We start from the raw sequence: 27224 nt of genomic DNA, 5'->3' as shown, positions 1-27224 counted from the left end.
CCATCTGACCCAGCTGAATTACTCACCTACAGACCTTGCAGCTTCCCCAGCACCTTCCCCACAGGAATGGCCCCTACACTCACCTCTGCCTCCTGACTCTTGACATCCTGGCACACTAATGGTGCCTCCCACCAGTGAAGACTGATGCAAAGTCCCTATTCACTTTCTTCACCATTTCTTTGTTCCCCATTACTACTTCCCCAGCCTCATTTTCTAATGGTCCAATGTCCACTCTCACCTCTTTCTGACCTTTTATGCATCTAAAGCAACTCTTGCAATCTTCTTTTATATTACAATCTGCTTATCGTCAGATTTCATCTTCTTCCCCCTTATTGTTTTTGTAAGTATCCTCTGCTAGTTTTTAACTGCCTCCAAATTTCCAGACTTCCCACTAATTTTCACCACATTGGATGCTTTTCCTTTTGATTTGATGCTATTCCTGACTTCCCTTGTCTGCCGTGGTTGCCTCATCCTCCCTTTACTATGTTTCTTCTTCCTTGGGATGAATTTCTGTTTTGCCCCTCAAACTACCTCCAGAAACTCCTGCTATTGCTGCTCTACCGTCCTCCCTGTTATGGTCCCCTTCCAATCAACTCAGGTCAGCCCCTCCCTCATGGCTTTCTGGTTGCATTGACTCAATTGTAAAGATCTTACACCAGATTCCTGCTCTTCCATTTCAAACTGAAGGGTGAATTTTATCATATTATGGCCACTGCCCCCGATGGATCATTCACCTTAAGCTCCTTAATCGAGTTTACCTCATTACACAGCACCAAATCCAGAATTGCCTGTCCCCTGGAGGGCTCTATCACAAGTTGCTCGAACAAATCACCTTGTAGACAGTCTGCAAATCCCTTTTTTATTGGATCCCCTACCAACCTGATTTTCCTCGTCCAGTTGTATATTGAAGACTCCCATGATTACTGCAATTGTGCATCATTTTTTACATGCCTTTTCTACCTCCTGATTTATTTTCTGACCCATATCCTGACTGCTGCTGGGAGGCCTGGACATAACTCTCGTCAGGGTCATTTTTGCTCTGCAAACCCTCAATTTTCCAAGATGGCGACAGTGTAGCAGGGCTGCACGCAGACTCTTATCTAGAGCTCATCCACTTCCATCTACGTTTTAAAAATCTTTTAATTTCTGCTCTCTCTTGATTTTTTTTCTTTTCATTTCTCGTTTCTTTGGTGGGTTGGTCAGAGGCAACAAGAGCAGGCTTTACACGGAGTGGTGACAGCCTTCCGGTAATTGGAGGTGGCAGTGATGGTAGCAAGGACATTCCCCTGCTCCTCCAGCAATCGGAGACGGAGGTGATGGACTCTTTAAGGTGCCAGTGCTGGCATATTGGAGGGCGGTGGCTGGAGTGGGAATCTTGGCACACCAGCAGACTGGCCTGTCAGTGGAATGAGGCACTCCGGCTCGCAGTAGGCCCAGAGCGGGGACACCTGGTGTCACCAAGGAATCAGCGGAGCAGGAGACTCCTGGCTGGAATCACGGGAGGCCCGGAGTGGGAACTCCTGATTGTGGGGCCCAAAGGTCTACCCAATATTGGAGGCAGCATTGAAATGGGCCCAGCAGTGATGAGATGGCACCTGAAGAATGGTGACTCCTATAACAGCGGGTCCAGTGCAGACAGCTGCAAGTCAGTGGAGATGGGCGAGTGACACAGTTGTGGCATCTCTCTCCAGTCTCTCTTTGCAAAGGCATATTCCAGCAGGAGATGTGAGACAGTCACAAACTCCTCCTCCTTAAACCGCTTTGTAGGCAACATGCAGTGGCGCAGACAATCCAGGCGTACAAGAAGAATTTCACAGGTACTGCCCTTCTCACCATGAGCCAAGTGATGTCATGGTGCTTGTTTGAAAATTCTGGCGATGAGGCATTCTGCGAAATGACTTTGACAGTCTGCTGACTAACCTGTCCTTTTCCAACAGGGTCTTGAGGATGTTACATACTGACCTCTTCCTAATAGACCTGTGGTGAAAAGTGTTTTGAAATTCTTCACAAAGGACAGGCGATATGGAACAGTCAAATTCCTTGGAGCAGTCTGCAGCAACAAGACCAGTCCCATCCTTCACAACACCAGGGACAAGTAGAACCTCAGTACATAGTCAGATTTAGTGTTTGTGTACTGAGGAGCTACACACAGCTTGATGCAGCCACACACAAAGAAGGACAGGTCATACACAAGAGAAACTAACACTTGTCACAGATGTGGTCACATTGAACCTCATATCATCCGTCATCATTTCCGCCACCTCCAAACGGACCCTACCACCAGGGATATATTTCCCTCCCCTCCCCTATCAGCGTTCCGAAAAGACCACTCCCTCCGTGACTCCCTTGTCAGGTCCACGCCCCCCACCAACCCAACCTCCACTCCCAGTACTTTCCCCTGCAACTGCAAGAAATGCAAAACTTGCACCTACACCTCCCCCCTTACTTCCCTTCAAGGCCCCAAGGGATCCTTCCATATCTGCCACAAATTCACCTGCACCTCCACAAACATCATTTGCTGCATCCGCTGCACCTGATGTGGCCTCCTCTATATTGGGGAGACAGGCCGCCTACTTGCGGAACATTTCAGAGAACACCTCTGGGACATCCGGACCAACCAATCCAACCACCCCGTGGCTCAACACTTCAACTCCCCCTCCCACTCCGCCAAGGACATGCAGGTCCTTGGACTCCTCCATCCTCCAACCATAGCAACACAATGGCTGGAGGAAGAGTGCCTCATCTTCTGCCTAGGGACCCTCCAACCATAAGGGATGAACTCAGACTTCTCCAGTTTCCTCATTTCCCCTCCCCCACCTTGTCTCAGTCCCAACCCTCGAACTCAGCACCACCTTCCTAACCTGCAATCTTCTTCCTGACCTCTCCGCTCCAACCCCCACTCCAACCTATCACCCTCACCTTAACCTCCTTCCATCTATCGCACTTCCAACGCCCCTCCCCCAAGTCTCTCCTCCCTACCTTTTATCTTAGCCTGCTTGGCACACTCTTCTCATTCCTGAAGAAGGGCTCATGCCCGAAACGTCGATTCTCCTGCTCCTTGGATGCAGCCTGACCTGCTGCGCTTTTCCAGCAATACATTTTCAGCTCCTCAGTAGGGTCCATCAACTCCAATTTCAGGCAGTTACAAGATATTGCCTAGCCCTGCCTCTCGATTTTATTTAAAAAGTTCTTAATTTGATTTTTTTCAAAAAATTCCAACTGATCTTTTAATTTGTAACCTTAAATATTTCCCTTATTTACCTTCAACCTGAAAGTAGCCAATAACAGTCATGTTAGTAGCTATTATCAACCAATGAACTTATGCCTTACCAATGATGTCACTCTGCTGTGTTAGGTCCCGAATCCTGGGTTTCAATTCATCATTTTATTAAAAAAACCTGACAAACTATGAGCCAAAAACCAATAGACAGCATGTACCACATCTAATAACATGTATGGCAGATCAGAGTGCAACATTACTTCACAAGCTTGGCTTTAACCTTTGTCAGATAAGGGAGGTTTATTATTATTTATTAAATCAACACTATTACTTTTCCAAATTTGCTGTGACTGTATCGATAAAATAAACATTCACCTTGTAACATAGGCACAGCCCTCCAGACTGCAACAGGCCCAAGGCTGGCAAACTGACCAAAGGAACACTCCAAGAAAAACAATGGTATCCCAACAAGGGCCAGCATGACAGAATAGGGAATAAGGAATGCACCTGGAAAATAGCGGAAAGGACTTCAATTTTCAAGTGAAACTCCATGCTTACACTGTGTGGGGTGGATTAAAATTTACCCTGAAATCTCTACGAATGTCCAAATTCCCGTTTTATGAATTTCACTCTCTAACACAATCAGATATCTTTTCAGGTCACTTTACACAGTCATGTTGTGACATTTCTTATACATTTGCGCTTGGTTTCCATCAATCCAATGGTGTGGGTTGTGAAGAGCCCTGATTTGAGCAGTTTTGATGATAATGTACCAGCCTGAACACAGGGCCTCACTGAGGAGCCTGCTATTCTGAGGATTTCACACATTGTGCAGTAAATATATCTGAGGTGGATGGCTCATGCATTCTAAACAATATCAACTGAAAATACATTGCAAATTAATAAATGAACCATTTACTTTGGTTTATAAGTAGTATATATTTGATGCATCACATTGCTAATTTTAAACTATTACCTTGACATATCTCTCTCTTCATAAGAAAATAGTAGTCAAACTTGTGAGCTGTGGGATTGAATTTACCAGTTCACATTGAAATTGTTTAACTCTGCATTATTTACTATATCATTTTTAGTGCAATAAACATTTGTTATTTACTGAACTACAATTTTCAGGATAAGTCAACAAATCGATCCATTTAGTTCTGCCTTTTTTACTCTCCGATATTTTTAATTTCTCTACCATACCTCCTCCGTTTTTGTAAGCCAGGTAAGGAAATCTCCAAACATTCCCAAAACCCACTGCATTACCAATCATTGAGAGCAGGTAATCAGTCTTCGAAGACCAGTTACCCCGTTCCACATTCTCATCACCCACAGCACCATGTTCATTGGCAGTATCCTGGGAGAAAGAATTGAAATGGCAAGCTCAGACATTAATCTTTCTCAGACTAGATCTCAAGTGAAATGTATAGTCACCACTCCCACAACTATCGGAAAATGGTGCAATTCTCTATTTAGCAGCAATGTCTGTCAGGTTAGAAACAGCCAGATGTCCACAGAGAGTCTACAATTCACAACGACCAAAATCTACAAATCAACAGTATCTGAAATTGTCTTACATGGATTTTTACTGTTTTGTTTTGTTGAAATACTCACCGTATCCTGTGGAGGGTTTGGCCGATTGGCATTCAGTAAGAACAGAAATAAATGCCTTCGGTCCATTTTCAGACATCAATGAACTATTCTTCCACTTGCACAAGAATTGGAAGTAAAATGAGGACACTCCTTTTGGCCAAAAGTCCTTCAACTTCTCATGAATGGATTATTCTTGTTGAGTCAGAAGTCAGCCTCTTACTGTGTTTCATAACAGGTGTAACTCTGCTTAGCTAATCATTCAATTTCCACCCTAAACATTTCTATTGAGTTAAATGATTTGTTTTCAGAACAGTTACGATCAAAGGGCATTCATTCCCTGTCCTCAGGGTTTGGGCAAAGCACTGGTTTTAAAAGGAATAGCTTCCAAGTGAATCCAAACCAAGTTGAACTTCAGCCAAAGAAAAGCTATCTAAGATTTCTTCTAAAAATGAACGGGTCTTCTCCCATATTAGAAGTATAATTGTCATCCCCTGCTACCCGAGTTCATTTTACGTAATGAAATTTTAATTAGTTTTGAATGTGTGGCTGCAGTTTTGCAATCCCTATATAAGATGAAATGTACATGGATTTGGGAAAAACATGATTGCTTGTCCATTGATCTGGCAGTCTCACCTCGAACCAAATGTTTAAAGTTGGAAGATTATAAGAGAGAAGTAAACCTGTATTTCTTTCTTAGCATTCCATCATGAAATGTTATCGCGTAAATTATAACTATGCTTACTAAAGTGAGGTGTAATAGTTCTATAGTTGGAAAAGTTAAGTAACTATTAAATAGTATGGTTCCTATACTGTTGCCTCTGACTATCAGCAAGTCACCAATTGAAAGAGCAGCACATTAATATTCAAAAGTCTTCATCTGTATTGGAGTAGGTTATTGATAGGGTAAAGCAATATTCTGAATTGTATGATTAGATAGGGCTCTCTCAGTGTGAGATCCAGAGCTAATTACTGAAAAACTTCCATTGCTTTCAAATGTTATTTACTGATCAGCTTAGCCATCTGGCTGGATCATTAGAAGCTTTGCTAGGTGCATGATCTTTTGGCTGAATCACAAACACCAGTGGGTTTGGAAGAGTGATGATTGCATATAAAAATACAACAAAAAGTGTATTCTCTTGTGCAAAATGCAATGTGTCACCACATTCAGCGTCATCTTGAAAGACTGAGTTTAATGCAAAATTTTACTGCTTTTGAGTTCATCTTTCCCTCTTCTTCTTAATACCCTCCGCTCCTCCTCCATTCACTGCTTAACATCAGCCAGGGTCTTTGTAACGGGCTCCAGGGTCTTGTCATTGGGCTCTGAGTTCTTAATTATGGACCCACCCCTGCCATTGCCATGTCTCCCACAAGCCTCTATGTCTGAGCTGGAGCCATGGGCCTGATCTCCTACCTACTGCTCTCCCTGCGAAGCTGCCACCAGTCATCGGGATCCTGGCTCAGGCCTCATCTGTGACCTCAGTGCTAGAGCCAGAGCCAGCCAAGGATCTGGGACTGCATGGGGCCCTGCCCCAACCGACTCCCATGCAGAAACAAAAAAAACACAGGAAGACCGATCACCATGGCAGCTGCAACCGCCATCAATCACCCGAAGGAGCTGTTCTCTCTTGCTGCTGCTGCTCCCTGTCTTTTGCACTGGTCCTCTGGCCCCTACACCCTCCTCTGTCTCTGACAAAAGTATAAAGGCCTATTTTCCTACAACTTTCAACTCTGAAGAAGCCTTGTACTGGACTCAACTAATTAACTCTGTTTATCTCTCTATTGATTCTGCCAGACCTTCTGTGTTCTGCAGCATTGTTTGTGTTTGTTTTAAGATATTATTCCTGCTTACTGGAGTAACTGACTCCCTGATCAATGTGGTGACACCAGCTCTTTTACACCCTCACCCATCTCCCCTATCTCACCTGAAGATTCTATAACCCAGAATATTGTGCTGACAATCATGTTCTTTCCTCAACCACAATCATCTCTGTGATAGCAATGATATTAGATCCTCATACATTAATAAACACGCACAACTCCTCTGCCTTACTCACAAGACTCCTTGCATTAAAAAAATACCATCCATCTTTGCCACACTCCATTCTGCACTAACTTGAATATATTTGCACGAATTTTTGCATTGCAATAGTGGGTTCTTCAATACTTTTCAGTACATTAACCTTTACTGAACCTCCATTTAGTATCCCAGACCCCTGCAAAAATTAGTTTTAAATCCCACCATCACATTCAGCAATACCTTCAGAAAACCAGAACACTTGTACGTCCCACCTTCTCCAGAAATAAATGTGGTCATCCAACACTAATCTGTTCCGGATCGCAATGCACTCTGGAGCTTTCCTGACTTCTTGCCAGCCTCTTTCTGATTGGTCAGAGTCATAGATTCACACAGCATGGAAACACTTTGGTTTAACCTGTCCATGCTGAACATAATCCCAAACTAAGTTAGTCTCACCTGCCTGGTCTTGGCTCATATCTCTCCAAACTTTTCCTATTCACGTATCCATCAAAATATCTTTTAAATGCTGTAATTGTACCCACATCCATCATTTCTCAGGAAGTCCACACACAAACTACTCTTGGTGTAAAAAAATTGCCTCATATCTTGTTCAAATCTCTCACTTCTCACTGCTCACCTTAAAAATTGCCCGAAACATCGAATCTCCTGCTCCTTGAATGCTGCCTGACCTGCTGCGCTTTTCCAGCAATACATTTTCAGCTCTGATCTCCAGCATCTGCAGTCCTCACTTTCTCCTTAAAAATGTCCCCCTAGTCTTGAAATTCCCCATCTTAGGGAAAAGACAACTACCATCAATTCTATCTATACCTCTCATTATTTTAGAAACCTCTATCAGGTCACCTCTCAACCTCCTACGCTCCAGTGAAAAAACGTTTCAGCCTTTCTTTATAACTCAAACCTTCCATACCTGGCCACATCCTGGTAAATCCCTTCTGACCCCTCTCCTGCTTAATAATACCCTTCTCTTCTCTGACTGCACTTTCTTAAAACGTGATGGGGGTCAGGGATGGGAGCAACAATGAGAAAAGAGAAAAGGTTGAGAACTGATACAGAAGATAAAGGGAGAAAGTTCAATAAACAAGGCAGGCAAGAGCATGGCGGGCTATGAGGAAAAACAATGAATTAAACACATTTATTTCAACGCAAGAGGACTGACAGGTAAGGCAGATGTACGTAGGGTATGGATAGGAACATGGGACTGGGATATCATACCCTTTGCAGAAATTTGGCTGAGGGAGGATGATGACTGGCAGCTTAATGCTTGGCATGTTGATGCTATCGGAAGGATAAAAAGGTGCACAAGAGAGGTGAGGGAATGATGTTTTTGATTAGGGAATTCAACTTGTACTTAGACAGAATATTCCTGGGTGATTGTCTAGCTATATGGATGAACTAAAAATAAGAAAGGGGTGATCACTTTGATTGGATTGGATTATAAGCCCCCAACAATTGTCACAGTAATGGTCTGGTACAAGTTAGTTTGCCCTTGAGTTTTTTTTTTAGAGAGGGGATAATTGGCCAGGCTCCATCGTGCCTGAACTTTGAATGGTTCACTGGGGCCTTGTTGTTTCCCCAAACAAATACTGCTTCAGATCAAAAGCTTGAAAGACCTTTTGAAAACTTGATCTTGTCAAGGGGACGTGGCCAGCTCTCTAGCTCTTCAGTTCAGTACGGGAGGGAGTAGAGTCATGGGGGAAACTGGAAGCCTTCTCTCTGTCCTTCTGCCCTTCTGATTTGAACTGTATGCTGCCTGTGCCATTGTTTGCTGTTTGTGCTTAGGGATCTGTGTACTGGGATTGTTGCAAGAATTTGCAGAACAGCATCATTTGGTAGGGTTTGGATAGGATAAGTTATCGGGTATTCTGTTTTCTGTTCCTTGTAGTTCATTTTATAATTTTGCAAATAAATTTTGTTTGTTTAAAACCTGGCAGTTGACCAAGCTGATGTACTCCAGGAATATCCACTGTACACCTCATTAAACAAATAGCAAAGTTACAGTCAGACCTAGTCCATGACAGACTGGGGGCTTTTTGCGGGATTTAAACAGCGAGTGGTAGTTGCTAGTGTCTTTTATTTCAGGTGTTGATTTGGTTGGTTTAAACCGTGTTCGGATGGCAATGGCTCGTTCAATCACCAAGGAGTTCCTGGAGGTGGAAGAAGTGACCTCGGGGGTTTTGCAAAAGGAAGATAAGACCAAACTGCATGAATTAATAGACAAGCTAGGGTTGAATTTACCTCCTAATGTGAGGAAAGATGAGATGAATTCAGCACTAGCTCAGTATTCAAATTTGCTGGAAACACTATCAGGATCTGTAGAGATGGCAAGAATTCGATTGTAAATGAAGCAGCTTGAGTTAGAGGGGAGAGATAAGGAAAGGGCAGCAGAAATGAAACAGTTTGAATTACAATTAAAATCAGAAGAGAGAGAAAAAGCAAACACATTAAGGGCTTTAGCCACAGAGAAAGAAAGTTAATGAAGAACTCTAGCAGAAGAGAAAGAAAAAGCAAAGAGATTAAACTTTAGAAATTGACACTTAAAAAGGGAAGTCAGCACAAAAGGATGGAGATGCAGGCTGAAGGTAGGTTTAGTGAGGAAGAGAGTGAGGATGAGCAAGCCCCTGGCAGTCAGAAGCCTAGTGAGAAACTGTTTAAGTATGTTCAAACAAGGCCTAAATTTAATGAGAAGAATGTGGAAGCCCTTGTCATTTCATTTGAAAAAGAATCTAAACAAATGCAATGGCCAGTCAGTGTGTGGGTTTTGTTGATCCAAACCAAACTTGTGGGTTGAGCTAGTGAGGAATTCACATCGCTATCAGAGCAGGTATCTGGGGAGTATGAGTAGGGAAAAGAATCAATCTTAAGCGCATATGAATTGGTACCAGAAAGCCTATAGACGTTTAAAGAATCTAAGGAGGAACCCTGGTCAAACTTATATTGAGTTTGAAAGAATTAAACAAAGTAATTTTGGTAGGTGGATACGAGCTTTAAAAATAGAACAAACTTACAATACCCTTAGAGAGACAATTATTTTGGAGGAGTTTAAAAATTCACTGCCTGACATAGTGCAAATTCATTTGGCAGAGCAGAGAGTTAAAAATGGCAAGCTTAGCAATTGAAGTGGCTGATGATTATGAGTTGGTCCATAAATCACGGTCTGACTTCCTGCATCAATTTCAATCCATGAGGAATAGAAGTTGGGGAAAAGAGAAATCCTCCTGTGGAAAGGGTGAGATAGATCTCAGTGAGGATCATAAGGAGACCTTATCACAGCGTAAAAAGGAAACCCCAGAAGGGGACGAAGAAGGTAAAAGCTCCAGTGTTTTTATTGCAATAAAGTAGATCACATGAAATCACAGTGTTGGTGGGCTAGGAAAAGCACAGGAAAGCCAGGCATGGGAAAGCAGGATAACCCTGGAAGTGTTGTTGGAGTGGTAACAGTGGGAGCTAGAAAGCTGCATCAGAGTGCACAAGCTGATCAGAGGTTGGTTAAGGAAGAAATGCCAGATCTGCTTTAAAAATATACCTGAAAGGTAAAGTTTATTCATGTTAGAATAGCAAGTAAAGAGGTTATAATATTAAGGGACACAGGATTCTCTCAGTCTGTGATGTTGAAGGATGTGGAGGAATATACTCCTGAAGGACTATTGCCAGAAAAGTTACTGGTAACAAGAGTTCATGGTGAGACAAAAAGTGCTCAATTATGCAAAATGATGCTAGAGTGACTAGAAAAGAGTGGAGCATGTGTATACGAGTAATGGACAAAGTCTCGGTTCCAGGAAAACAATTTGTCATTGTGAATGATACAGCTGATTCACTGGTAGGTGTGCTGCCTACTGTAGTTGAAAGACCTGTGGATACTCAAGCAACTAAAGCACTGCAAGAATCTTACTTGGGAATCTTCCCTGTTTGTGTAGTAATGAGGTCACAGAGTCACCAGTTGAAGGAGGAGAGATCAAAGGGTACAGATAAGGAATCTGAAGTGGCATTAGCAGAGACTGTATTCAATCAGTTAGTTAAGATAAAACAGGAATAAATAAATAATCATGCAAATATCTTTACCTGTGCAAAACTCATTGAGGTTCAGCAGAAAGATGAAAACTTAAAGCAATTGTATCAAAAGGCATATACAGAGAAGGAGTCTGAATTTATCCCTGTGTGCTATTACCTGAAAAATGATGTCTTAATTAGGAAAAAGAGACCATCACATATTCAAGCAGATGAGAAACGGGCAGAGATTCATCAAATTGTATTGCCAGTGGGGTATAGAAAGGAAATGTTGCAGGTGGCACATGAATCACCACTTGGAGGCCATTTAGAAGTGAGGAAAACACAAGCTAAAATACAAAGACATTTTTACTGGACTGCACAAGAATGTAGTTGAATTTTGCCAGCTATGTCATGCATGTCAAGTGATTGGAAAACCACCGATGGTAATAAAACCTGTAACTTTAATACCTATTCCAGATTTTGAGGAACTTTTTTACCAGAGTCTTAATTGATTGAGTAGGTCCCCTACCACAAACAAAAAGTGGGAACCAATATTTGTTAACAATAATGTATACATCGACAAGATTTCAAGAGGCTGTTCCATTACACAATATCACAGCTAAAAGGATTGTAGAGGAATTACTCAAAGTTTTCACTAGATACAGACTACCAACAGAGATACAGTCAAATCAAGGGTCAAACTTCACATCCAAACTATTTAAGGAAGTTATGGACAGCTTAGACATAAAACAATTCAAATCTACTGCGTACCATCCAGAATCGCAGGAAGCGTTAGAAAGATGGCATTGAACACTAAAGACCATGTTGAGGGCTGAAAGTCAGGATTATCCAGATGATTGGAATAAGGGAATTTGGTTGTTCTTTTTATGATCAGAGATGTACCAAATGAATCCACCTAATTCAGTCTATTTGAATTAGTTTTTGGACATGAAGTGAGAGGACCACTAAAATTGATTAAGGAGAAATTAATATGTCAGAATTCAGAGACCACCCATTTGGACTTTGTGTCAAATTTTAGAGAATGATTAAATTGAGCTAAGGAGTTGACTCAACAGCATTTAAAAGTACCACAGCTTACAATGACTCAGCAAGTGGAATAAGAAATCAAAATATCGCTATTTTGCTATCAGGGATAAGGTATTAGTGGTACTTCCAGTAATAGGTGAACCTTTTAAAACAGGATTTAGTGGATCTTATAAAATCGAAAGGACATTGAGTGAGGTAAACTACTTGATATGGACCCCAGACTGGAAGAAATCTCACAGAGTGTGTCTTGTGGGATACTCAAAAGATATTTTGACAGGGAAGGAAAGCAAGAGAAGGTGTTAATGATTACAGCACAGAAGGAAGAGCCAAGTTCAGAGGCTTCTGAATTGGACATTCCTCAAATTAAATGGGACAATGAGGAAGTTGTCAAAAATTGGGATAAATGATTGGGTTATCTTCCTGAGAAAAATTGAAATTACCTGAAAGAGCATTACTATCACATGGGGAGATATGAGGAAATAACCTGGGAAGTATTAGCCTAATGGTGCATGATGCAGAGATAGGAGAGGCTATTCCGATTAAGCAACAAGTCCCCAGATGTAAATAAGGAGGACATCACAGTGTCGGCAAGGCTGTGTTTGTCCTGTCTGGTGCTTAGATTGATGTCGGATGTTTTGTTTGCTCTCAAAATAGGTAAGAATCAACTATGTCCTTTCGTGAAGGACATTAGTAAACCAAATGCATTTTAATGACAATCACCAGTGGTTACATATTCACTATTAGACTTCTCTATTTCTCTTTTCTCCTTCTCAACATATCTTCACACCGACTGGTTCAGCCAAGCTTCTGTTCTTCTACTGTGTAATTTGTCGTGAGGTTTGGTGTAAGATTTTACTTTATGACACTTCTTGGGAGTACAGTGGGATATAATATAGCAGTGGAGGCACTGTATTACTAAAAGTTGCTGTAAAGTAGGAGTCTAAGAGGCTGTCACAGAAACTGTTTCCCGATCTTTCAAACATTTCCTCACCTGCCACAAGGTGGGGCCCTCAGCTTGGACAACTCTCACCACGGCTATTATGGGTACCCACATAATACAGAAGATGATCATACACCAGCCCAGCGCTATTGACCAGACAGAGTATTCAACTGGTCCATATGTTGGAGGGGCAAATGTTGTTAAGGACCAGACTAAGATTGCCTGAATGAAATAAACACAGAAAGTAAAATCAGTAACATGATGAAAGGGACTTACTGTACATTTTTACATTCAGCTTAAATCACTCAAAGATGTAACATCTCCTTACGGTTAAAATGCACGGAGAGATCAGAATCCAACAAGCTCTCCACCAGAGCCAGAAAAGCCAATTCCTTTTCCCAATCATCATCTCAATGTCCTTGATGAATCTGTTTATCCCTGTGAATAGCAAGGAAGCAGAGAGACACCATCACTCGCGCTGTCCTGTCTTCGGGGCAGCTTATTTACTGTTGAAGTTCATCTTGTACAGGTGGCATTGATGAACAGGTTAAACAGAGAAAGGATTGCTGAAGATTTCAAACAGGATGAACAGAGTGTTCCTTATCACCAAATCAATTATCTGTACTCCCAGATTTAAAGGTCTTGAAGGAACTCTCACACTGTTTCGAGAAGACAAGTGTTCAAGGTGAATGGGAGATGAAGTGAGGTGGCAGGTTGAGGCCAAAGGTGCCAATGAGTGGGGATTGATGATGTGGTGAAGTCATGTTGGTTGTGGAGCAGGGTTGTGGAAGATTTGGATCTGGTCAGGTATGGAGTTGGGAGTGTTTGATAGTGGAGATGAGAGGTGTGTGTTGCCTGGAATAGAGAGTGGTGGGTGGTCACATGCCCATGGGAAGTGATGTCACAGGTGAATGACTTGGTGGGAGACTGTTAATGCTATTCATTGTCAGGTCAACGTGAATGATTGAGGGAGTCATTTTTATAATGAGAGCAGATTTTAATCCTTCTAACATTTCCTGGGTAATTATAAGTCAGTCAGAACTTTCGGAAGTCTCTGTCTCTAACTCAGAGTTGGAACTTATTCAGAGGATTTTTGACACTGGGTATTTCCATGAGTATCATACATTCCCAGGCAATTCCCATATAGCCAGTGTGTTGGGACATCTGCCTGATCCTGGTGTACAGCTTCCAGCCAATGCCTGGTCTCCCAAAATCTGGAAATGTAAAATGTCGGCTAAGAAATTGCATTCATCACTTTAGAATTGATGAGCCTGATCTTTGTGTGAACAATAGTTAAGGGAGTGGAAACAATGGCTAATGTTAATTCCTGTAAACAGGTAATCAGTAAATAGTATTCCCTTGGCTGTATTCTCAGGGCACCATAAGGGCAAGAAAATGACCAAGAAACTTGTCGAATGGAATGAATGGATATGGATAGCACAGATAAAAGACATTGGTGTGTTGACTGACCATGATGGTATTAAATAGGGGAAGAGGTTTGATGGACTGAATGGCCTACTCTTATTCCTGTGTCCCAAGATAAAGGATCAGGAAGCATATTAATGTTCCTAATCTCTATGATGATCAAGACACTCACAGGAACAATCTCATTAAGGGAATCTCCTGATTCTGTAGGATCATCATTGTGGTCAGGGAAGTGAGAAGTCTTGAAACAATGTTAAGAATCTACCCATGTGATGCTTCTGTTATGAAGGAGGAAGGGAATATTTGGGGGTTTTGAAACAGTCAGAATGGACAAAGAACACAACTGTATAGAAATAGGCCTATCGGCCCTCTAAGCCTGCGCTTACACATTTTGCTCTTCCATAATAAAACTGTCCTCACGAACAGGATCTGTATCCCTCTATTCCCTTCCTATTCATGTATTTGTCCAGGTGCTTCTTGAATGCTGCTATTGTGTCTACTTCCACCATCTCCTCTAGCAGGCGTGTTCCAGGCACTCACCACCCTTTCTGTAAAAAACATGCCTTGTAGATCACTTTGAAACATCCCCCCACACCTTGAAAGTGTGTCCCCATGTAATTGATCCCTCCACCCTGGGGAAAAAAACCTCTTACCTTCCACTCAATCCATGCCATCACAATCTTCTAAACTTCTATCAAGTCACCCCTCAACCTTTCATATTCCAATGAAAACAAACCCAGTCTGTCTAAATGTTCTTCATAGCTAAAATCCCCATACCCTGCAACATCCTGGTAAACATTTCCTAAGCATCCACATCCATCTGCTACTGTGGTGACCAGAACTGTATGTAATACACCAAGTGTGACTTAACTAAAGTTCCATAAAGCTGCAGCATAATTTGCCTACCCTTACAATCAATGCCACTTCCAATGAAGGCAAGTATGCCACAGGTTAATTGGATTGGAAGGATTCAGTTGCTGTGGGGTAGTTATCAAGTGAGGGCATGATTGAATAGCAAGTCAATTAGTTTCTAAATTTTGCTTTTCACTGTGGGACATGCATGATGTTGTTCACCTGTTATATCTGTATCATAGCCTTGTGATTTTGAAACATAGTTCAATAAAATTAGTTCATGAATTTTATAATCCTAAACTTTTGCCTCTGTCATTATTCATTTGACTCAAGTCTAAATCCTCACTAACTGTTCAAACCCTATAGTTATCTGCACAATATCCAGTGTAGATTTTGTAGTGTTCTCTGAAGAGGTGAAAGTATTCTCATAAATACATTTCAATTGTAATTATTTTTTTTTCCAGTCATACCCACCATTGATCCAGCTGAGACCAATGAGTTCCAACAGAGCAACTACAATGAGAATCCATCCAGTACAGAAATAATCCATTAAATGTAACCAATAAATCCCAACCTAAAATGAAATGGAAAATTAGAAAGCATTAAATGGAAAAAAAACATAACATTCAAATCTTTAAAATAGACATTAAAAGGATTTAAGAATTTATCTTTTCTCAACCGCAAAATACCCTGTTTGCTCGATTTATTCTCATTCCTTGAAGGGCTGGAATTAGTTGTGTTCCATTTTTCTTTTTTGAAATAAACAGTCAATTTTGCATGTAGCAGCACGGTGGCTCAGTGGTTAGCAGTGCTGCCTCACAATGTCAGGAATGCAAGTCTGATTCCACCCTTGGGTGACTGTCTGTGTGGAGTTTATAAGTTCTCCCCATGTCTGTGTGGGTTTACTCCAGGTGCTCTGGTTTCCTTCCACAGTCCAAAGATATGTGGATTATTGTGGTTCTGTTCACCGAGCTGGAAGTTTTTGCTGCAAACGTTTCGTTCCCTGGCTAGGGAACATCATCAGTGCTATTGGAGCCTCCTGTGAAGCGCTGCTTTGATGTTTCTTCCGGTATTTATAATGGTTTGTTCTTGCCGCTTCCACTATAAATACCGGAAGAAACATCAAAGCAGCGCTTCACAGGAGGCTCCAATAGCACTGATGATGTTCCCTAGCCAGGGAACGAAACGTTTGCAGCAAAAACTTCCAGCTCGGCGAACAGAACCACAACAACGGACACCCGAGCTACAAATCATCAACCAGACTTTAAATATGTGGATTAGGTGGATTGGCCATGCTAAATTGTTCATAGTGTCCAGGGATGCAAAGGCTAGGCGGATTAACCATGGGGAACGCAGGGGTGTAGGGTAGAGGATGGTTCTGGGTGCACAGCTCTTCAGAGGATCAATATAGACTTGATGGGCGAAATGGTATTTCCACACTGCAGAGAGTCTATGATTCTGTCCAGATGTGATCTCGGTCAGGTGCAACACCTCTCTGGATCTATATATTATGATCTTTCCATGCCTTTCAATATTTTATTCACTGTTTTAACTTCCTGGGAACATGGTACTAATGATATTTATGAAATGTTCACAAACATCCTCTGGATATCTCCCCTTCCCATGACCCCTAATACATTCTCAGATGACACATATTCCTCATCAACTTTCCCTCTGCTCAAAGCAAAGAATTTCAGGTGCTGGAAGGTTGAGATGGAAATCAGGAAATTCTAGAATTATTCAACAGGGCAGACAGATTCAACAGGGAGATAAATAAGATTAACATTTCAGCTCAATGATGATCCTTCAGGAAGGAATTGGAAATCTTCATCAAGGGACAAAGGTACTGAGGGTGGAGAGTTGGAAATGGATTTTGCAAAGCAAGTCGGTAGGAATCCACATTTTGTTTATAAAGACATGCATAAAATGGTGGGAAGGAAAGAAGGGAGGGTGTTGTTTTCAGGGGGCAACTTGGGGGCACTCCAATTACACATAGCATCATGCTCAACTGCTCTGCAAAATCCATCCCAACCAAAGATTTACAAACCTTCCTCGACCCAATATCCAGGATTTATAGATTCCTTGGTCCCACATGTGGCCTTGCCTGCAGTACCAGCAGTGCCCACCACTGAGCTTGTGGCACTGCTGACACTGGTGGAATGGCTGGTCAATCGGATACTCTTGATAAGGATGGCACCTCTTACTTCTGGTGATTGGCATGAGCCCCATTATTAGGAAATTTATCCTGCCCACTGCAGTGTAAGGCTGCAGGGAATGGATAAATCACATCCTGTTGACTGTCTTCTTAGCCAGCAATACTCACATTCCACAAACAAACAAGAGAAAGAGTCACAGAATCATAGATTGTTACAGTACAGAAGGTGGCCATTCAGCCCATTATGTCCACACTGCTTCCCAGCAAGCATTATGGCTCCTGCCACACACCCCTTCCTCACACCCTTTTTCCAATTAAATAATCACCAATACCTCAATTGACTCACCATCACATTTCAAAGCTGTGCACTCCAGACCTGAACGTGAAAAAGATCTTCTTCATTACATTTGCAAATCGCTTTAAATCTGAGCCATCTCATTCTCGATCCTTTCACAAAGGGGAACAGTTTCTCCCTATCTACTCTATTCAGACCTCATATGAGTTTGGCAATGTCTGTCACATCTTCTCTTGACCCCTCCTCTCCTCTCTAAGGAGAATGACCCAATCTGTCCAATGTATTCTCATACATTAAGTTTCTCATTTTGGAATCATTTTTGTCGATCTCTTCTGCATTCTTCCAAAGTGTTCACATCCTTCCAATATTGTAGCATTCACAACAGTGCTCAGCACTCCTGGTGAGGATTAACAAATTTCTTATACAAGTTCAACATAACCTTCTTGCTATTATACCCTAATAACTCTATTATTAAAGCCCAGGATACCATATGCTTTATTAACTGCTCTCTCTACATATCCTACTATCTTCAATGATCTGTGAAAAGCTGCCCAGACCACTCCTGCACTTCTTAAGTACTGCACCCCTGACGTTACAAATGTTTTCTCTCCCCAAAATGGATCGTCTCAAACTTCTTGCATTGAGCTTTACCTGGAAGCTACCTGCTCACTCCACCAACATGTCTGTGAACTTGTGGACTTTTCAACTCTCTTGCTTAGAGTTTACAATCCTTCCAAGGTTCATGTCATCTCCAAACTTTGAAACTGTCCCTTACAAGACAAGGTCTATACCCTGCAAATAAAGCAGGAAAAGCAGGGCTCCCACGACTGATGTAAAACAAGGAACTATGGATGTTGGACATCTGAATCAAAAACACAAACAGAAATTGCTGGTGAAACCTAGCAGCTACGGTACATCTCTGGTGAGAAAGTGGAGTTACCATTTCTCGATGATGAGTCACTGGACTTGAAACATTAACTCTGCTTTCTCCCTACAGATACTGCCAGACTTTCTGGGTTTCACCAGCAATTTCTGTTTTTGTTCCAATCCCGATCTCTGGAGAACTCCATTACAAGCCTTCCTACAACCCAAAAAATATTTGGTGATCACTATTCTCCATTTTCTTTCACTCAGCCAATTTTGTATCCAGACAGCTATTATCTCCTTTATACCATGAGCTATAACTTTCTTCATAAGTCTGCTGTGTAACATTGCTTCAAGTGAGTTTTGAAAGTTCATGTACACCACATCAATGACATTACCCTCATCGATCCTTTCTATTACCTCTTCAAGAATTGTCAGCCATGATTTGCCTTTTAGAAATCCACGCTGACTGTTCCGAATTAACCCACATATTTATCTATGCCTCAACTGATTCTGTCATTAATATTTGTTTCCAGATTTTTATCCACCACTGAAGTTAAACTGAATTGTCTGTCATTGCTGGGCCTACCTTCACAGGTTTTTTTTACAAATAAAGGCGTAACATCTGCAATTGTCTAACCAGTCAGCACCTCCCCTGAGTTTAGGGAAGGCTGGAAAATTATGGTCAGTGGTGCTTTAATTTCTACACTTGCTTCCCTAAATGTTCTTGGATGCATGACACCTGCTTCTGGACCTTGTCAATTTAAGTATTGATTGCCTACTCAAAACGTCTTCCTGGTGAATATTGATCTTTATCGTGATAGAGCTTCCTCCTCCATTACTATAACTGGTGTCGCTCCCATCTCCTTGGTAAAGACAGATGCAAGGTATTCAGTTAACCCCTTAGTCATGTCTCTTGTCTCCATATGTCCTATATTTCAACTTGTGGGCCAAGTGCTGGAAAGTGAGATTAATGTAGAATTAATATAATTTTGGTTGTACAGACTTGAGGGCCAAAGGTCCTCTTCTGTACTATAGGATTCTATGATTCACTGTGTAAACCACCTTTTTTACCCTAATTGACTCAACTCCTCATTTTGCTATTAATGTGCCTATAGAAGACTTTGGAATTCCTTGATATGTTTGGCTGACAGTGCTTTCTCATCAGTGCTTTCTCATCGGTTAATACAGTTGGCTGGACAGCTGTCTTGAAATGCTGAGAGATGTCAGAGGTGCGTTTCAATTCCTGCACCAGCTGAAGATACCACGAAGTATCAACCTCTCCCATTCCCTGAGGTGTGGTGATTCTCACATTAAACCATCACTCGTCGCCTCTCTGTGGCCCAGTAGGCCCATGGTGGCTTTACCTCTGACCTTAATCTTCTTATTAAACCCCCTTCACTTCTCCAATATGCTTTTCATTTCCCCTTTGAACCTTAGTGTTCTGCTTGAAGTTTTTGTCTTGACACTCATCATAAACTCACTTTTTCTTCTTCATTTTGTATTCTATCTCCTTTGTTCATCCTCAGAGCTCTGCATTTGTTTGTTCTCCTTTTGCTTTTTGAGGGAACATACCTTGATTGTACCTGAATCATGTCTATTTTAAACATAGCCCTTTGATCAGTGACTGTTTTTCCCACCATAATTTTGTTCCTGTCTCTCTGGCTCAGCTCCATTCTTTGCCCATTGAAGTCAGCTCTCCTCCAGTTAATTCTTCTTATTCTGGACTGCCAATTATCCATTTTTATCACCACCCCTGGTCCAAAACCAAACCAGCAGTGGGGTTCTAAATGCTGGGAGCTTATTTAGTCTAAACTTAATTCTTTGTGATTTATGAAACAGTGTCTCATTTTACTGAGTATCCTTGTCTAGAGAGGGTTGATTGCTCATGTGGAAACATAGCAAATGACTAAGCTACAACTTACCTGTGTTACAAACAGAAGGCCAAGGAAATAAAATAACAAACAAAGACCAGCTGTCAGATAAAGACGCTTTGGCCTAAGGAACTCAGGAAACTGGTCCAGCAGGCTTATTATTACTGTTTCTATTGAAAACAAGAGTTATCAGTGATTAATTAATGATTTATACCAAGTCTTAGATAAATCCACCACCAGAGAAATGGCAGCCAAGAGGACTGAAGGAGCCAATGGGGAGAGATTTCTCTGTCTATGGGCAGAATTGTATAAGAGCAATGTTTGGAAAATGGAGGCTTGCTAATGTCTCCTGAAAGTAACTCACCATCTCAGGGTGGGTGATAGAAGATTCTGAGATGTGGGCTATAGGCTGTGATTCAGTGGGAATGACAATATTAGACATTTAGTTCAACAATGTGTGGGAGAACTCTCTCAGATTGTATTGCAGAAGAGTTTGCAACACTGATTGGGAAGATTGTACCTTTGCTGTTTCTGATGCCAGGCAGTTCATCTGGTTTATTTTTCCTATCGGAGCAATGAGCCACAACTGAGTGGCTTGCCACTTTATTTCAGAGAGGCTTGTTGTTTCATGCCTCACAATTAATATGTTACCACGTCACTGTGGGGCAGCAAGGTTGCTCAGTGGTTAGCATTGCTGCCTCACAGTGCCAGGGACCCAGGTTCAATTCCAGCCTTGGGTGCCTGTCTGTATGGAATGAGTGTGGGTTGTGATGTCTGCATGGGTTTCCTCCGGATGCTTGGTTTCCTCCCACAATCCAAGGATGTGCAAATTAGGTGAATTGGCCATGCTAAAATGCCTGTAGTATTAGGTGCATTAGTCAGGAGTAAACGTAGGAGAATGGGTCTGGGTGGGTTACTCTTCGGAGGGTCGGTGTGTACCTGTTGGGCCAAAGGGTCTGTTTCCACACAGTAGGGAATCTTATCTAATATAATAACCTGTAAGGCATTATATAAACCCTGCATAATTATGTGACTTAAGAGCAGAAAGATCTCAGAAACTATCTTGACTTGGGCCACTTCAAGCATGACATACTGACAAACTGTGCTGCATGTTGTAATTGAGTACTTTCATACTCACCGAGAAGCGTACATGGATATAATATTTGTATATAACAGTGAGCTGCAATAAATATTCTGTTGGATTCTTTAATAACATAAAGCATTGAAGCAAAATGCACATCAAGGATTCCAGGGTCTAACATATGATTATGGTTCTGAGGTTTTCAAGAAGGTCTCTCACACACAATCTCCTCTATAAAAGGCATTAGGTGTCAGATGGGTTTTTCTGACACAATGATAGCTCTACAGTCAAAATTACTGACAGCAATGTTATTTCATCCAGGTTTATTTGATTGAATTCAAATTCCTCAGACACTGACGTGAAACACAACCAGAAACTATTGGAAACACTCTGCAGGTTTGGCAGCATCTGTGGAGAGAAAGCAGAATTAACATTTCAGATCCAGTGACCCTACTTCAGAATGCTGTTTTTTGAAGAAGGGTCACTGGACTCAAAACATTAACTGTGCTTCCTCTCTACAGATGCTGCCAAACCTGCTGAGTTCTTCCTGCAATTTCTGATTTCCAGCATCTGCAGTTCTTTTTTGACATAGAGGTGAGGGTTGATCTCATGTCTCCAGGTCATTTATCCAGGCCTCCAGATTAGTCTGTTAACTGAATCACAACATAATTGCTGCTCAATACATTTTAACAAATCCTGTTCCTGATGAGAAGGGTCTAGATGTACATCAAAAATGATAGTTATTATATTGAGACACCTAGAACTTGGCAGCAGAAACAGAAATATGAGTTGTATGATACAACAGAAAGAACAAGGAAAGGGGAAGCAATGGCCTAATGGTATTACCGTTGGACTGTTAATCCAGAGATTATATCCAAGGGACCCAGGCTCAAATCCTGCCACGGCAGTTGGTGGAATTAAGAATCTAATGATGACCATGAATTGATTGTTGGAAAAGCTGACCTGATTTCCTAATGTCTTTTAGAGAAGGAAGCTGCCATCATTACTTGATCTGGCCTCGATGTGGCTCCAGACCCGTTGCAATGTGGTTGACTCTTAACTGCCATCTGGGCAATTAGAGATGGGCAATAAATGCTGCCTAGCCAGCAATGATCTCATCCCATGAATGAATGAAGAAAAACAAAATTGTGAACAGCGACTGAACATGAATGCAGATTTTTAAAAAACATGAATTCCACTGTAAATCTTCCAGATGTTAGGTAACAATGACCTGAATATTTCTTTCCTACAACTTGGAACACGCTTCATTCAACCAAGCTGAGGTTTCATTAAGACATTGTGGAGAATTTGACTATAGAGTAACATTGTTTTCTCATGCATTACAATCATTAGCAGTAGTTCCAAACATAATAGCTTAGATAAGTTCCTTTTATAGAAGTAGAAAGAGATTGGTTAAATTAAGTAACATTATTGTTGAACTTAAAAGATGTCATTCTTACCAAAACTTGCAAACAGTGTGTCAAGTCCCAAAGTGAGCAGCATGAAGAAAAATAAAATGGACCATAAAGTTGCCCATGGCAACTGTGCAAGGGCCTCTGGGTAGGCAATAAAGGCCAAACCAAACCCTGAACAATGGATACAAAACAAATGATAATATTAGTCCTGCGTACAATCAACACACACTGCTACATTTAATTCCGTATAGAAATTGGGTAGTGAGATACATGCTGGAAATGTATTAACATCATATGTAACAAAACCCGTATTCGTGCGGGATTCCTCTCCCAAGGGGCCACGGACCAGCCAGGTTCGCCATTTCAATTAAATAAAAGCCCTTGTTAGGACGTCCGAAATATATGTATTTATATAATTCAAGAAGGGCTGCCATATTTTATGAAATAATTTGGTCTTTTGGTGCACCATATTTGTAAGGAAATCAAGGGGAATACATTCCATAACTAATCTGTGCCAAATTGAAAGTCCAGGGGGGCCCTCAGCCACCCAGTTTACCAAAATATTTTTCCTTGTATATATAGAGAGAATAGAAAATAATCTCTTCCCGTGCATATCCAGGGAGGGTAAGATCGAAAAGCCCAAAAGGAGAGATACAGGGTCCACTCTAATTTCCGTTCCTAAGATTTCTGTCAGAGCAGTTGCTACTTTAGTCCAATATCTACGCATCTTATGACAGGTCCATAGGCAATGTACAAAAGTGCTCACCTGTATTTTACATTTGGGACACATCGGAGATGTTCCTGCCTTAAATTTTGCCAATCGATCTGGTGCTATATGGGCCCTATGAAGTATCTTCAGCTGAATGGCCTGAGTTCTGTTGCAGATGGTGATTCTTCTGGCATTTTCCAAAATGTCATTCCACGTTTCTATAGAGATTTCTAGTCCCAAATCCTGATCCCATATTTTAAGCAGATTGTCTATATCTCCTGATACTTCACCATGTAGTAAATGATAAATAGTACTGATGGAAGATACCCCCATTGGCCATAGCATTCTACATTCTCTATCTGATTTATAAAGACTATCTAATAACGTAGTCTTCTTCTGTATATAATCTCGAATTTGGAAGTATCGAAAGAGGTCTCCATTAGGTAATCCGAATTTCTGATGCAGCTGTTCAAAAGACATCAGGATCCCTTCTTTAAGTAGACCCCCTAAACAAGAGATACTCCTGGATCTCCAGAATTTGAAACTGGCACCTGTAAACCCCAGTTGAAATCCCCATGCTCCCACTGTCGGAGCATAGGGGGATGTTTTATGTGAGTTGCCCTCATTTTGCCGCATTATATTCCAAGCTTTAATTATGTTCAGTACTATGGGGTTTTTACAGTGATCCGTAATGATTTTCCTCTTGTCTGAAAATAAGAGGTTAATAAGTGGGCATTTTACTTGAGAAGCCTCAATGTCCAGCCAGATTGATTGCGGGTCAGACAAGACCCAATCAGCTATGTAACTTAATAGGGAACTTAACTGATATTTCCTAAAATCTGGGAAATCCAATCCTCCCCTTGCCTGGGAAGCTGTAGCTTCTTCAGCTTAATGAGGGGCTGTCTATGATTCCAAATAAAGAAACCCAACCAGCCATATAATTTACGTAGTGCCAGCCTCAGCAGCATCACCAGAAGCATTCTCATAGGGTATGGGAGACGGGGCAGGACATTCATTTTAATTAGTGCTATTCTACCTAGCCAGGAAATTGGAAGGTCTCCATCGCTGGAGGTCCTGCCTTACCCTTTCCAGTAAATGCACAAAGTTAGCCTTGTATAACTGACCAAATGCTGGGGTAATAAAAATGCCTAATTATAAAAAAACCTCCAGGGAACACTGAAAGGGAAAGTGGGATCCGTCCAATAAGTGGGATATACTAGCAAGGCCACCCATTGGCAGAGCCTCCGATTTTGAGAAATTAATTTTATAGCCTGAAAATACACTAAATGTATTAATAACTTGGATTAAGCGAGGCACGGACATCAAAGGATTACTGAGGAATAGAAGAACATCATCTGCATAAAGGGTAATTTTATGTTTACCTGTACCAATCCTCGGGGTCGTTATATTAGGGTCGGCCTGTATAGTTTCTGCTAGTGGCTCAATTATTAGCGTAAATGGCAATGGCGAGAAAGAACATCCCTGACGGCAGCCCCTATCCATACTGAAGTTATCCGAGCCTAATCCATTGGTAATCACAACTGCTTTGGGATTACTATACAGTGTTGAGACCCATTTGGTAAACACCTTTCCAACGCCAAAGCTTTCCAATGTGTAAAACAAATATGACCATTCAACAGTGTCGAATGCCTTTTTCGCATCTAATGAGACTACTATTCCTGGCAACTTTCCCTGATGGCAGGCTTGAATCACATTGAAAACCCTTCTAACATTATTGGATGATCTACGGCCCTTAATGAACCCCGTCTGATCCTCCTTTATGATATGTGGCAATACCCTTTCTAGCCTCAATGCTAACGTTTTAGAGAGGATTTTAAAATCTACATTTACAAAGGATATTGATCTGTATGACACACAATCTTCTGGGTCCTTTCCTTTTTTAAGGATAAGAGAGATATTTGCTTCTTTCAGTGAAGGCGGGAGACAGCCCTGACTGTATGAGTAGTTATACATGTCCATAAGTGGACCAGCCAATATTCCTGTAAATTCTTTATAGAATTCAGCTTGAAAGCCATCTGGGCCAGGTGCCTTACCGCTCTGAAGTTGCCTGATTGTGTCAAGTATTTCTTGGATTGTTAGGGGAACATTCAAGACCGATATCTGTTCCCGAGTTAGGTCCAGAAAGGTCAAGTTTTTTAAAAATGATTGCATCCTCCAAGTCCTGTCTTCACAATCCTGCGATTTACATAATTCAGAATAAAATTTTCTTAAGATTGCATTAATCCTTTTACGATCATGAGTAAAAATACCAGTACTTTCCTTGATAGACGTGATATTTGAGGGGCCTTCTTTTTCTTTGCAAGAAATGCTAAGTATTTACAAAATTCATATGACCTTTGTTTTGCAAATAATATTTCCCTCTTAGCCGTTTGGGTAAGGGTGGTGTTTTGAGCTGTCCTAAGGGCCGTAATCCTTTGCAATTTGATAATAGAAGGTCTGTCAGCGTATGCTGTTTCAGCCGCTTTGAAGCGAGCTTCGAGCAGACGCTGTTGTTCTCTCTTTAATTTTTTCTGGGTCGCTGAGTATGAGATGATCAAACCTCGTGCGTAAGCTTTGATGGTCTCCCATATCATTGATTGGTTGCTAGCCGTACCGAAATTAATTTCTAAAAAAGTTTTAAATTCTTGAGAGAAGTACTTTACAAATTTACTGTCTTTCATCAGGAAGGGGTCCATACGCCAATGCCAGGGTGATGTCTCATTGTTCCTTGCCTTGATTTCCATATATACAGCAGCGTGATCAGAAATTGTAATACTGCCTATTTTACAGGATGATATGGAATTTTAAAAATCGAGGGGCAAAAAACAGATCAATTCTGGTATGGCATTTGTGTGGATTGGAGTAAAAAGAAAAATCTCTGCCCTGTGGATGAAGGCATCTCCATATATTTACCAGTCCTAACTTTTTGTTCAAATCCACCAATTGTCTAGATCTGGGAGATACTCCTGCAGTACTCTTGGGAATCCCATCTATTTCCGGATCCATAATACAATTAAAGTCTCCCGCTATAATTGTATGACAGGCACCGAGAGCCATCAACTTTGAGAAGGCTTCCATTATAAATTTAAAAGGAAGTGCCGGGGGCAATACAAATTTAAAATCCCATATTCCTCTCCATTTATAAGGGCTTTAATCAGAATATATCGTCCAGATTCGTCTTTTATCTGATTTAGAATTTTGAAAGGGAAATTCTTCCGAATAAGAATAACAACTCCCCTGCGTTTTGAGCTAAAAGAAGAAAAAAAGGCCTGATCAAATCCACCCTGTCGTAATTTCAAGTGTTCTTTATCCAATAAGTGTGTCTCCTGTAGGAGAGCTATATCAACCCTTTCTTTCTTGAGGTTTGATAATATTTTCTTCCTTTTGACTGGTGAATTACTCCCCTTGACATTCCAGGTGCACCACTTAACCGACTGATCAACCATAATCGTCCAGGCAAATCCGAGATCCCTCGAGAGGGGAAACCCTATCCAGACATCCCGAGCATAGAGCATATAAAATTCACAAAAATAAAGGCTCTCTAATACACTCACAACAGTAAAATAAAAAACTATTTCGAAATTTAAAAAATATAAAGCGTATTTAAATGGAGATTTTCCCCCTTGTTCCCAGGGGGTATCACTTCCTTTCCAAAAGTCTATTGTATCCCCTCCAAACCAGTGCCCCACCCTTGACCCAGGCGCCCCTCTATAGGATGAAGAAAAT

General features: G+C 41.3%; 2 protein-coding genes across 2 annotated transcripts in view; both read right to left on the bottom strand.

Moving 5' to 3' along the window:
- LOC132819991 (sodium- and chloride-dependent neutral and basic amino acid transporter B(0+)-like) overlaps nucleotides 1-6261 on the bottom strand; it is a 37391-nt gene extending 31130 nt beyond the window's left edge. Inside the window, exons 1-3 of the mRNA XM_060831925.1 lie at nucleotides 6232-6261; nucleotides 4427-4580; nucleotides 3596-3727 (exon numbers count right to left, since the gene is read on the bottom strand). Coding sequence (XP_060687908.1) covers nucleotides 3596-3727; nucleotides 4427-4580; nucleotides 6232-6261 — 316 coding nt within the window. The remainder of the gene's footprint in view (nucleotides 1-3595; nucleotides 3728-4426; nucleotides 4581-6231) is intronic.
- Nucleotides 6258-27224, bottom strand: part of LOC132819990 (sodium- and chloride-dependent neutral and basic amino acid transporter B(0+)-like) — a 61898-nt gene continuing 40931 nt past the window's right edge. The window contains exons 9-14 of the mRNA XM_060831924.1: nucleotides 22835-22960; nucleotides 20345-20463; nucleotides 15580-15679; nucleotides 13157-13266; nucleotides 12897-13050; nucleotides 6258-6340 (exon numbers count right to left, since the gene is read on the bottom strand). Of these exons, the coding sequence (XP_060687907.1) occupies nucleotides 6258-6340; nucleotides 12897-13050; nucleotides 13157-13266; nucleotides 15580-15679; nucleotides 20345-20463; nucleotides 22835-22960 (692 nt within the window). The remainder of the gene's footprint in view (nucleotides 6341-12896; nucleotides 13051-13156; nucleotides 13267-15579; nucleotides 15680-20344; nucleotides 20464-22834; nucleotides 22961-27224) is intronic.

This window comes from Hemiscyllium ocellatum, chromosome 11 (assembly GCF_020745735.1).
Source record: "Hemiscyllium ocellatum isolate sHemOce1 chromosome 11, sHemOce1.pat.X.cur, whole genome shotgun sequence".
Taxonomy (NCBI): domain Eukaryota; kingdom Metazoa; phylum Chordata; class Chondrichthyes; order Orectolobiformes; family Hemiscylliidae; genus Hemiscyllium; species Hemiscyllium ocellatum.
This window is presented reverse-complemented; position numbering and strand designations above follow the sequence as displayed.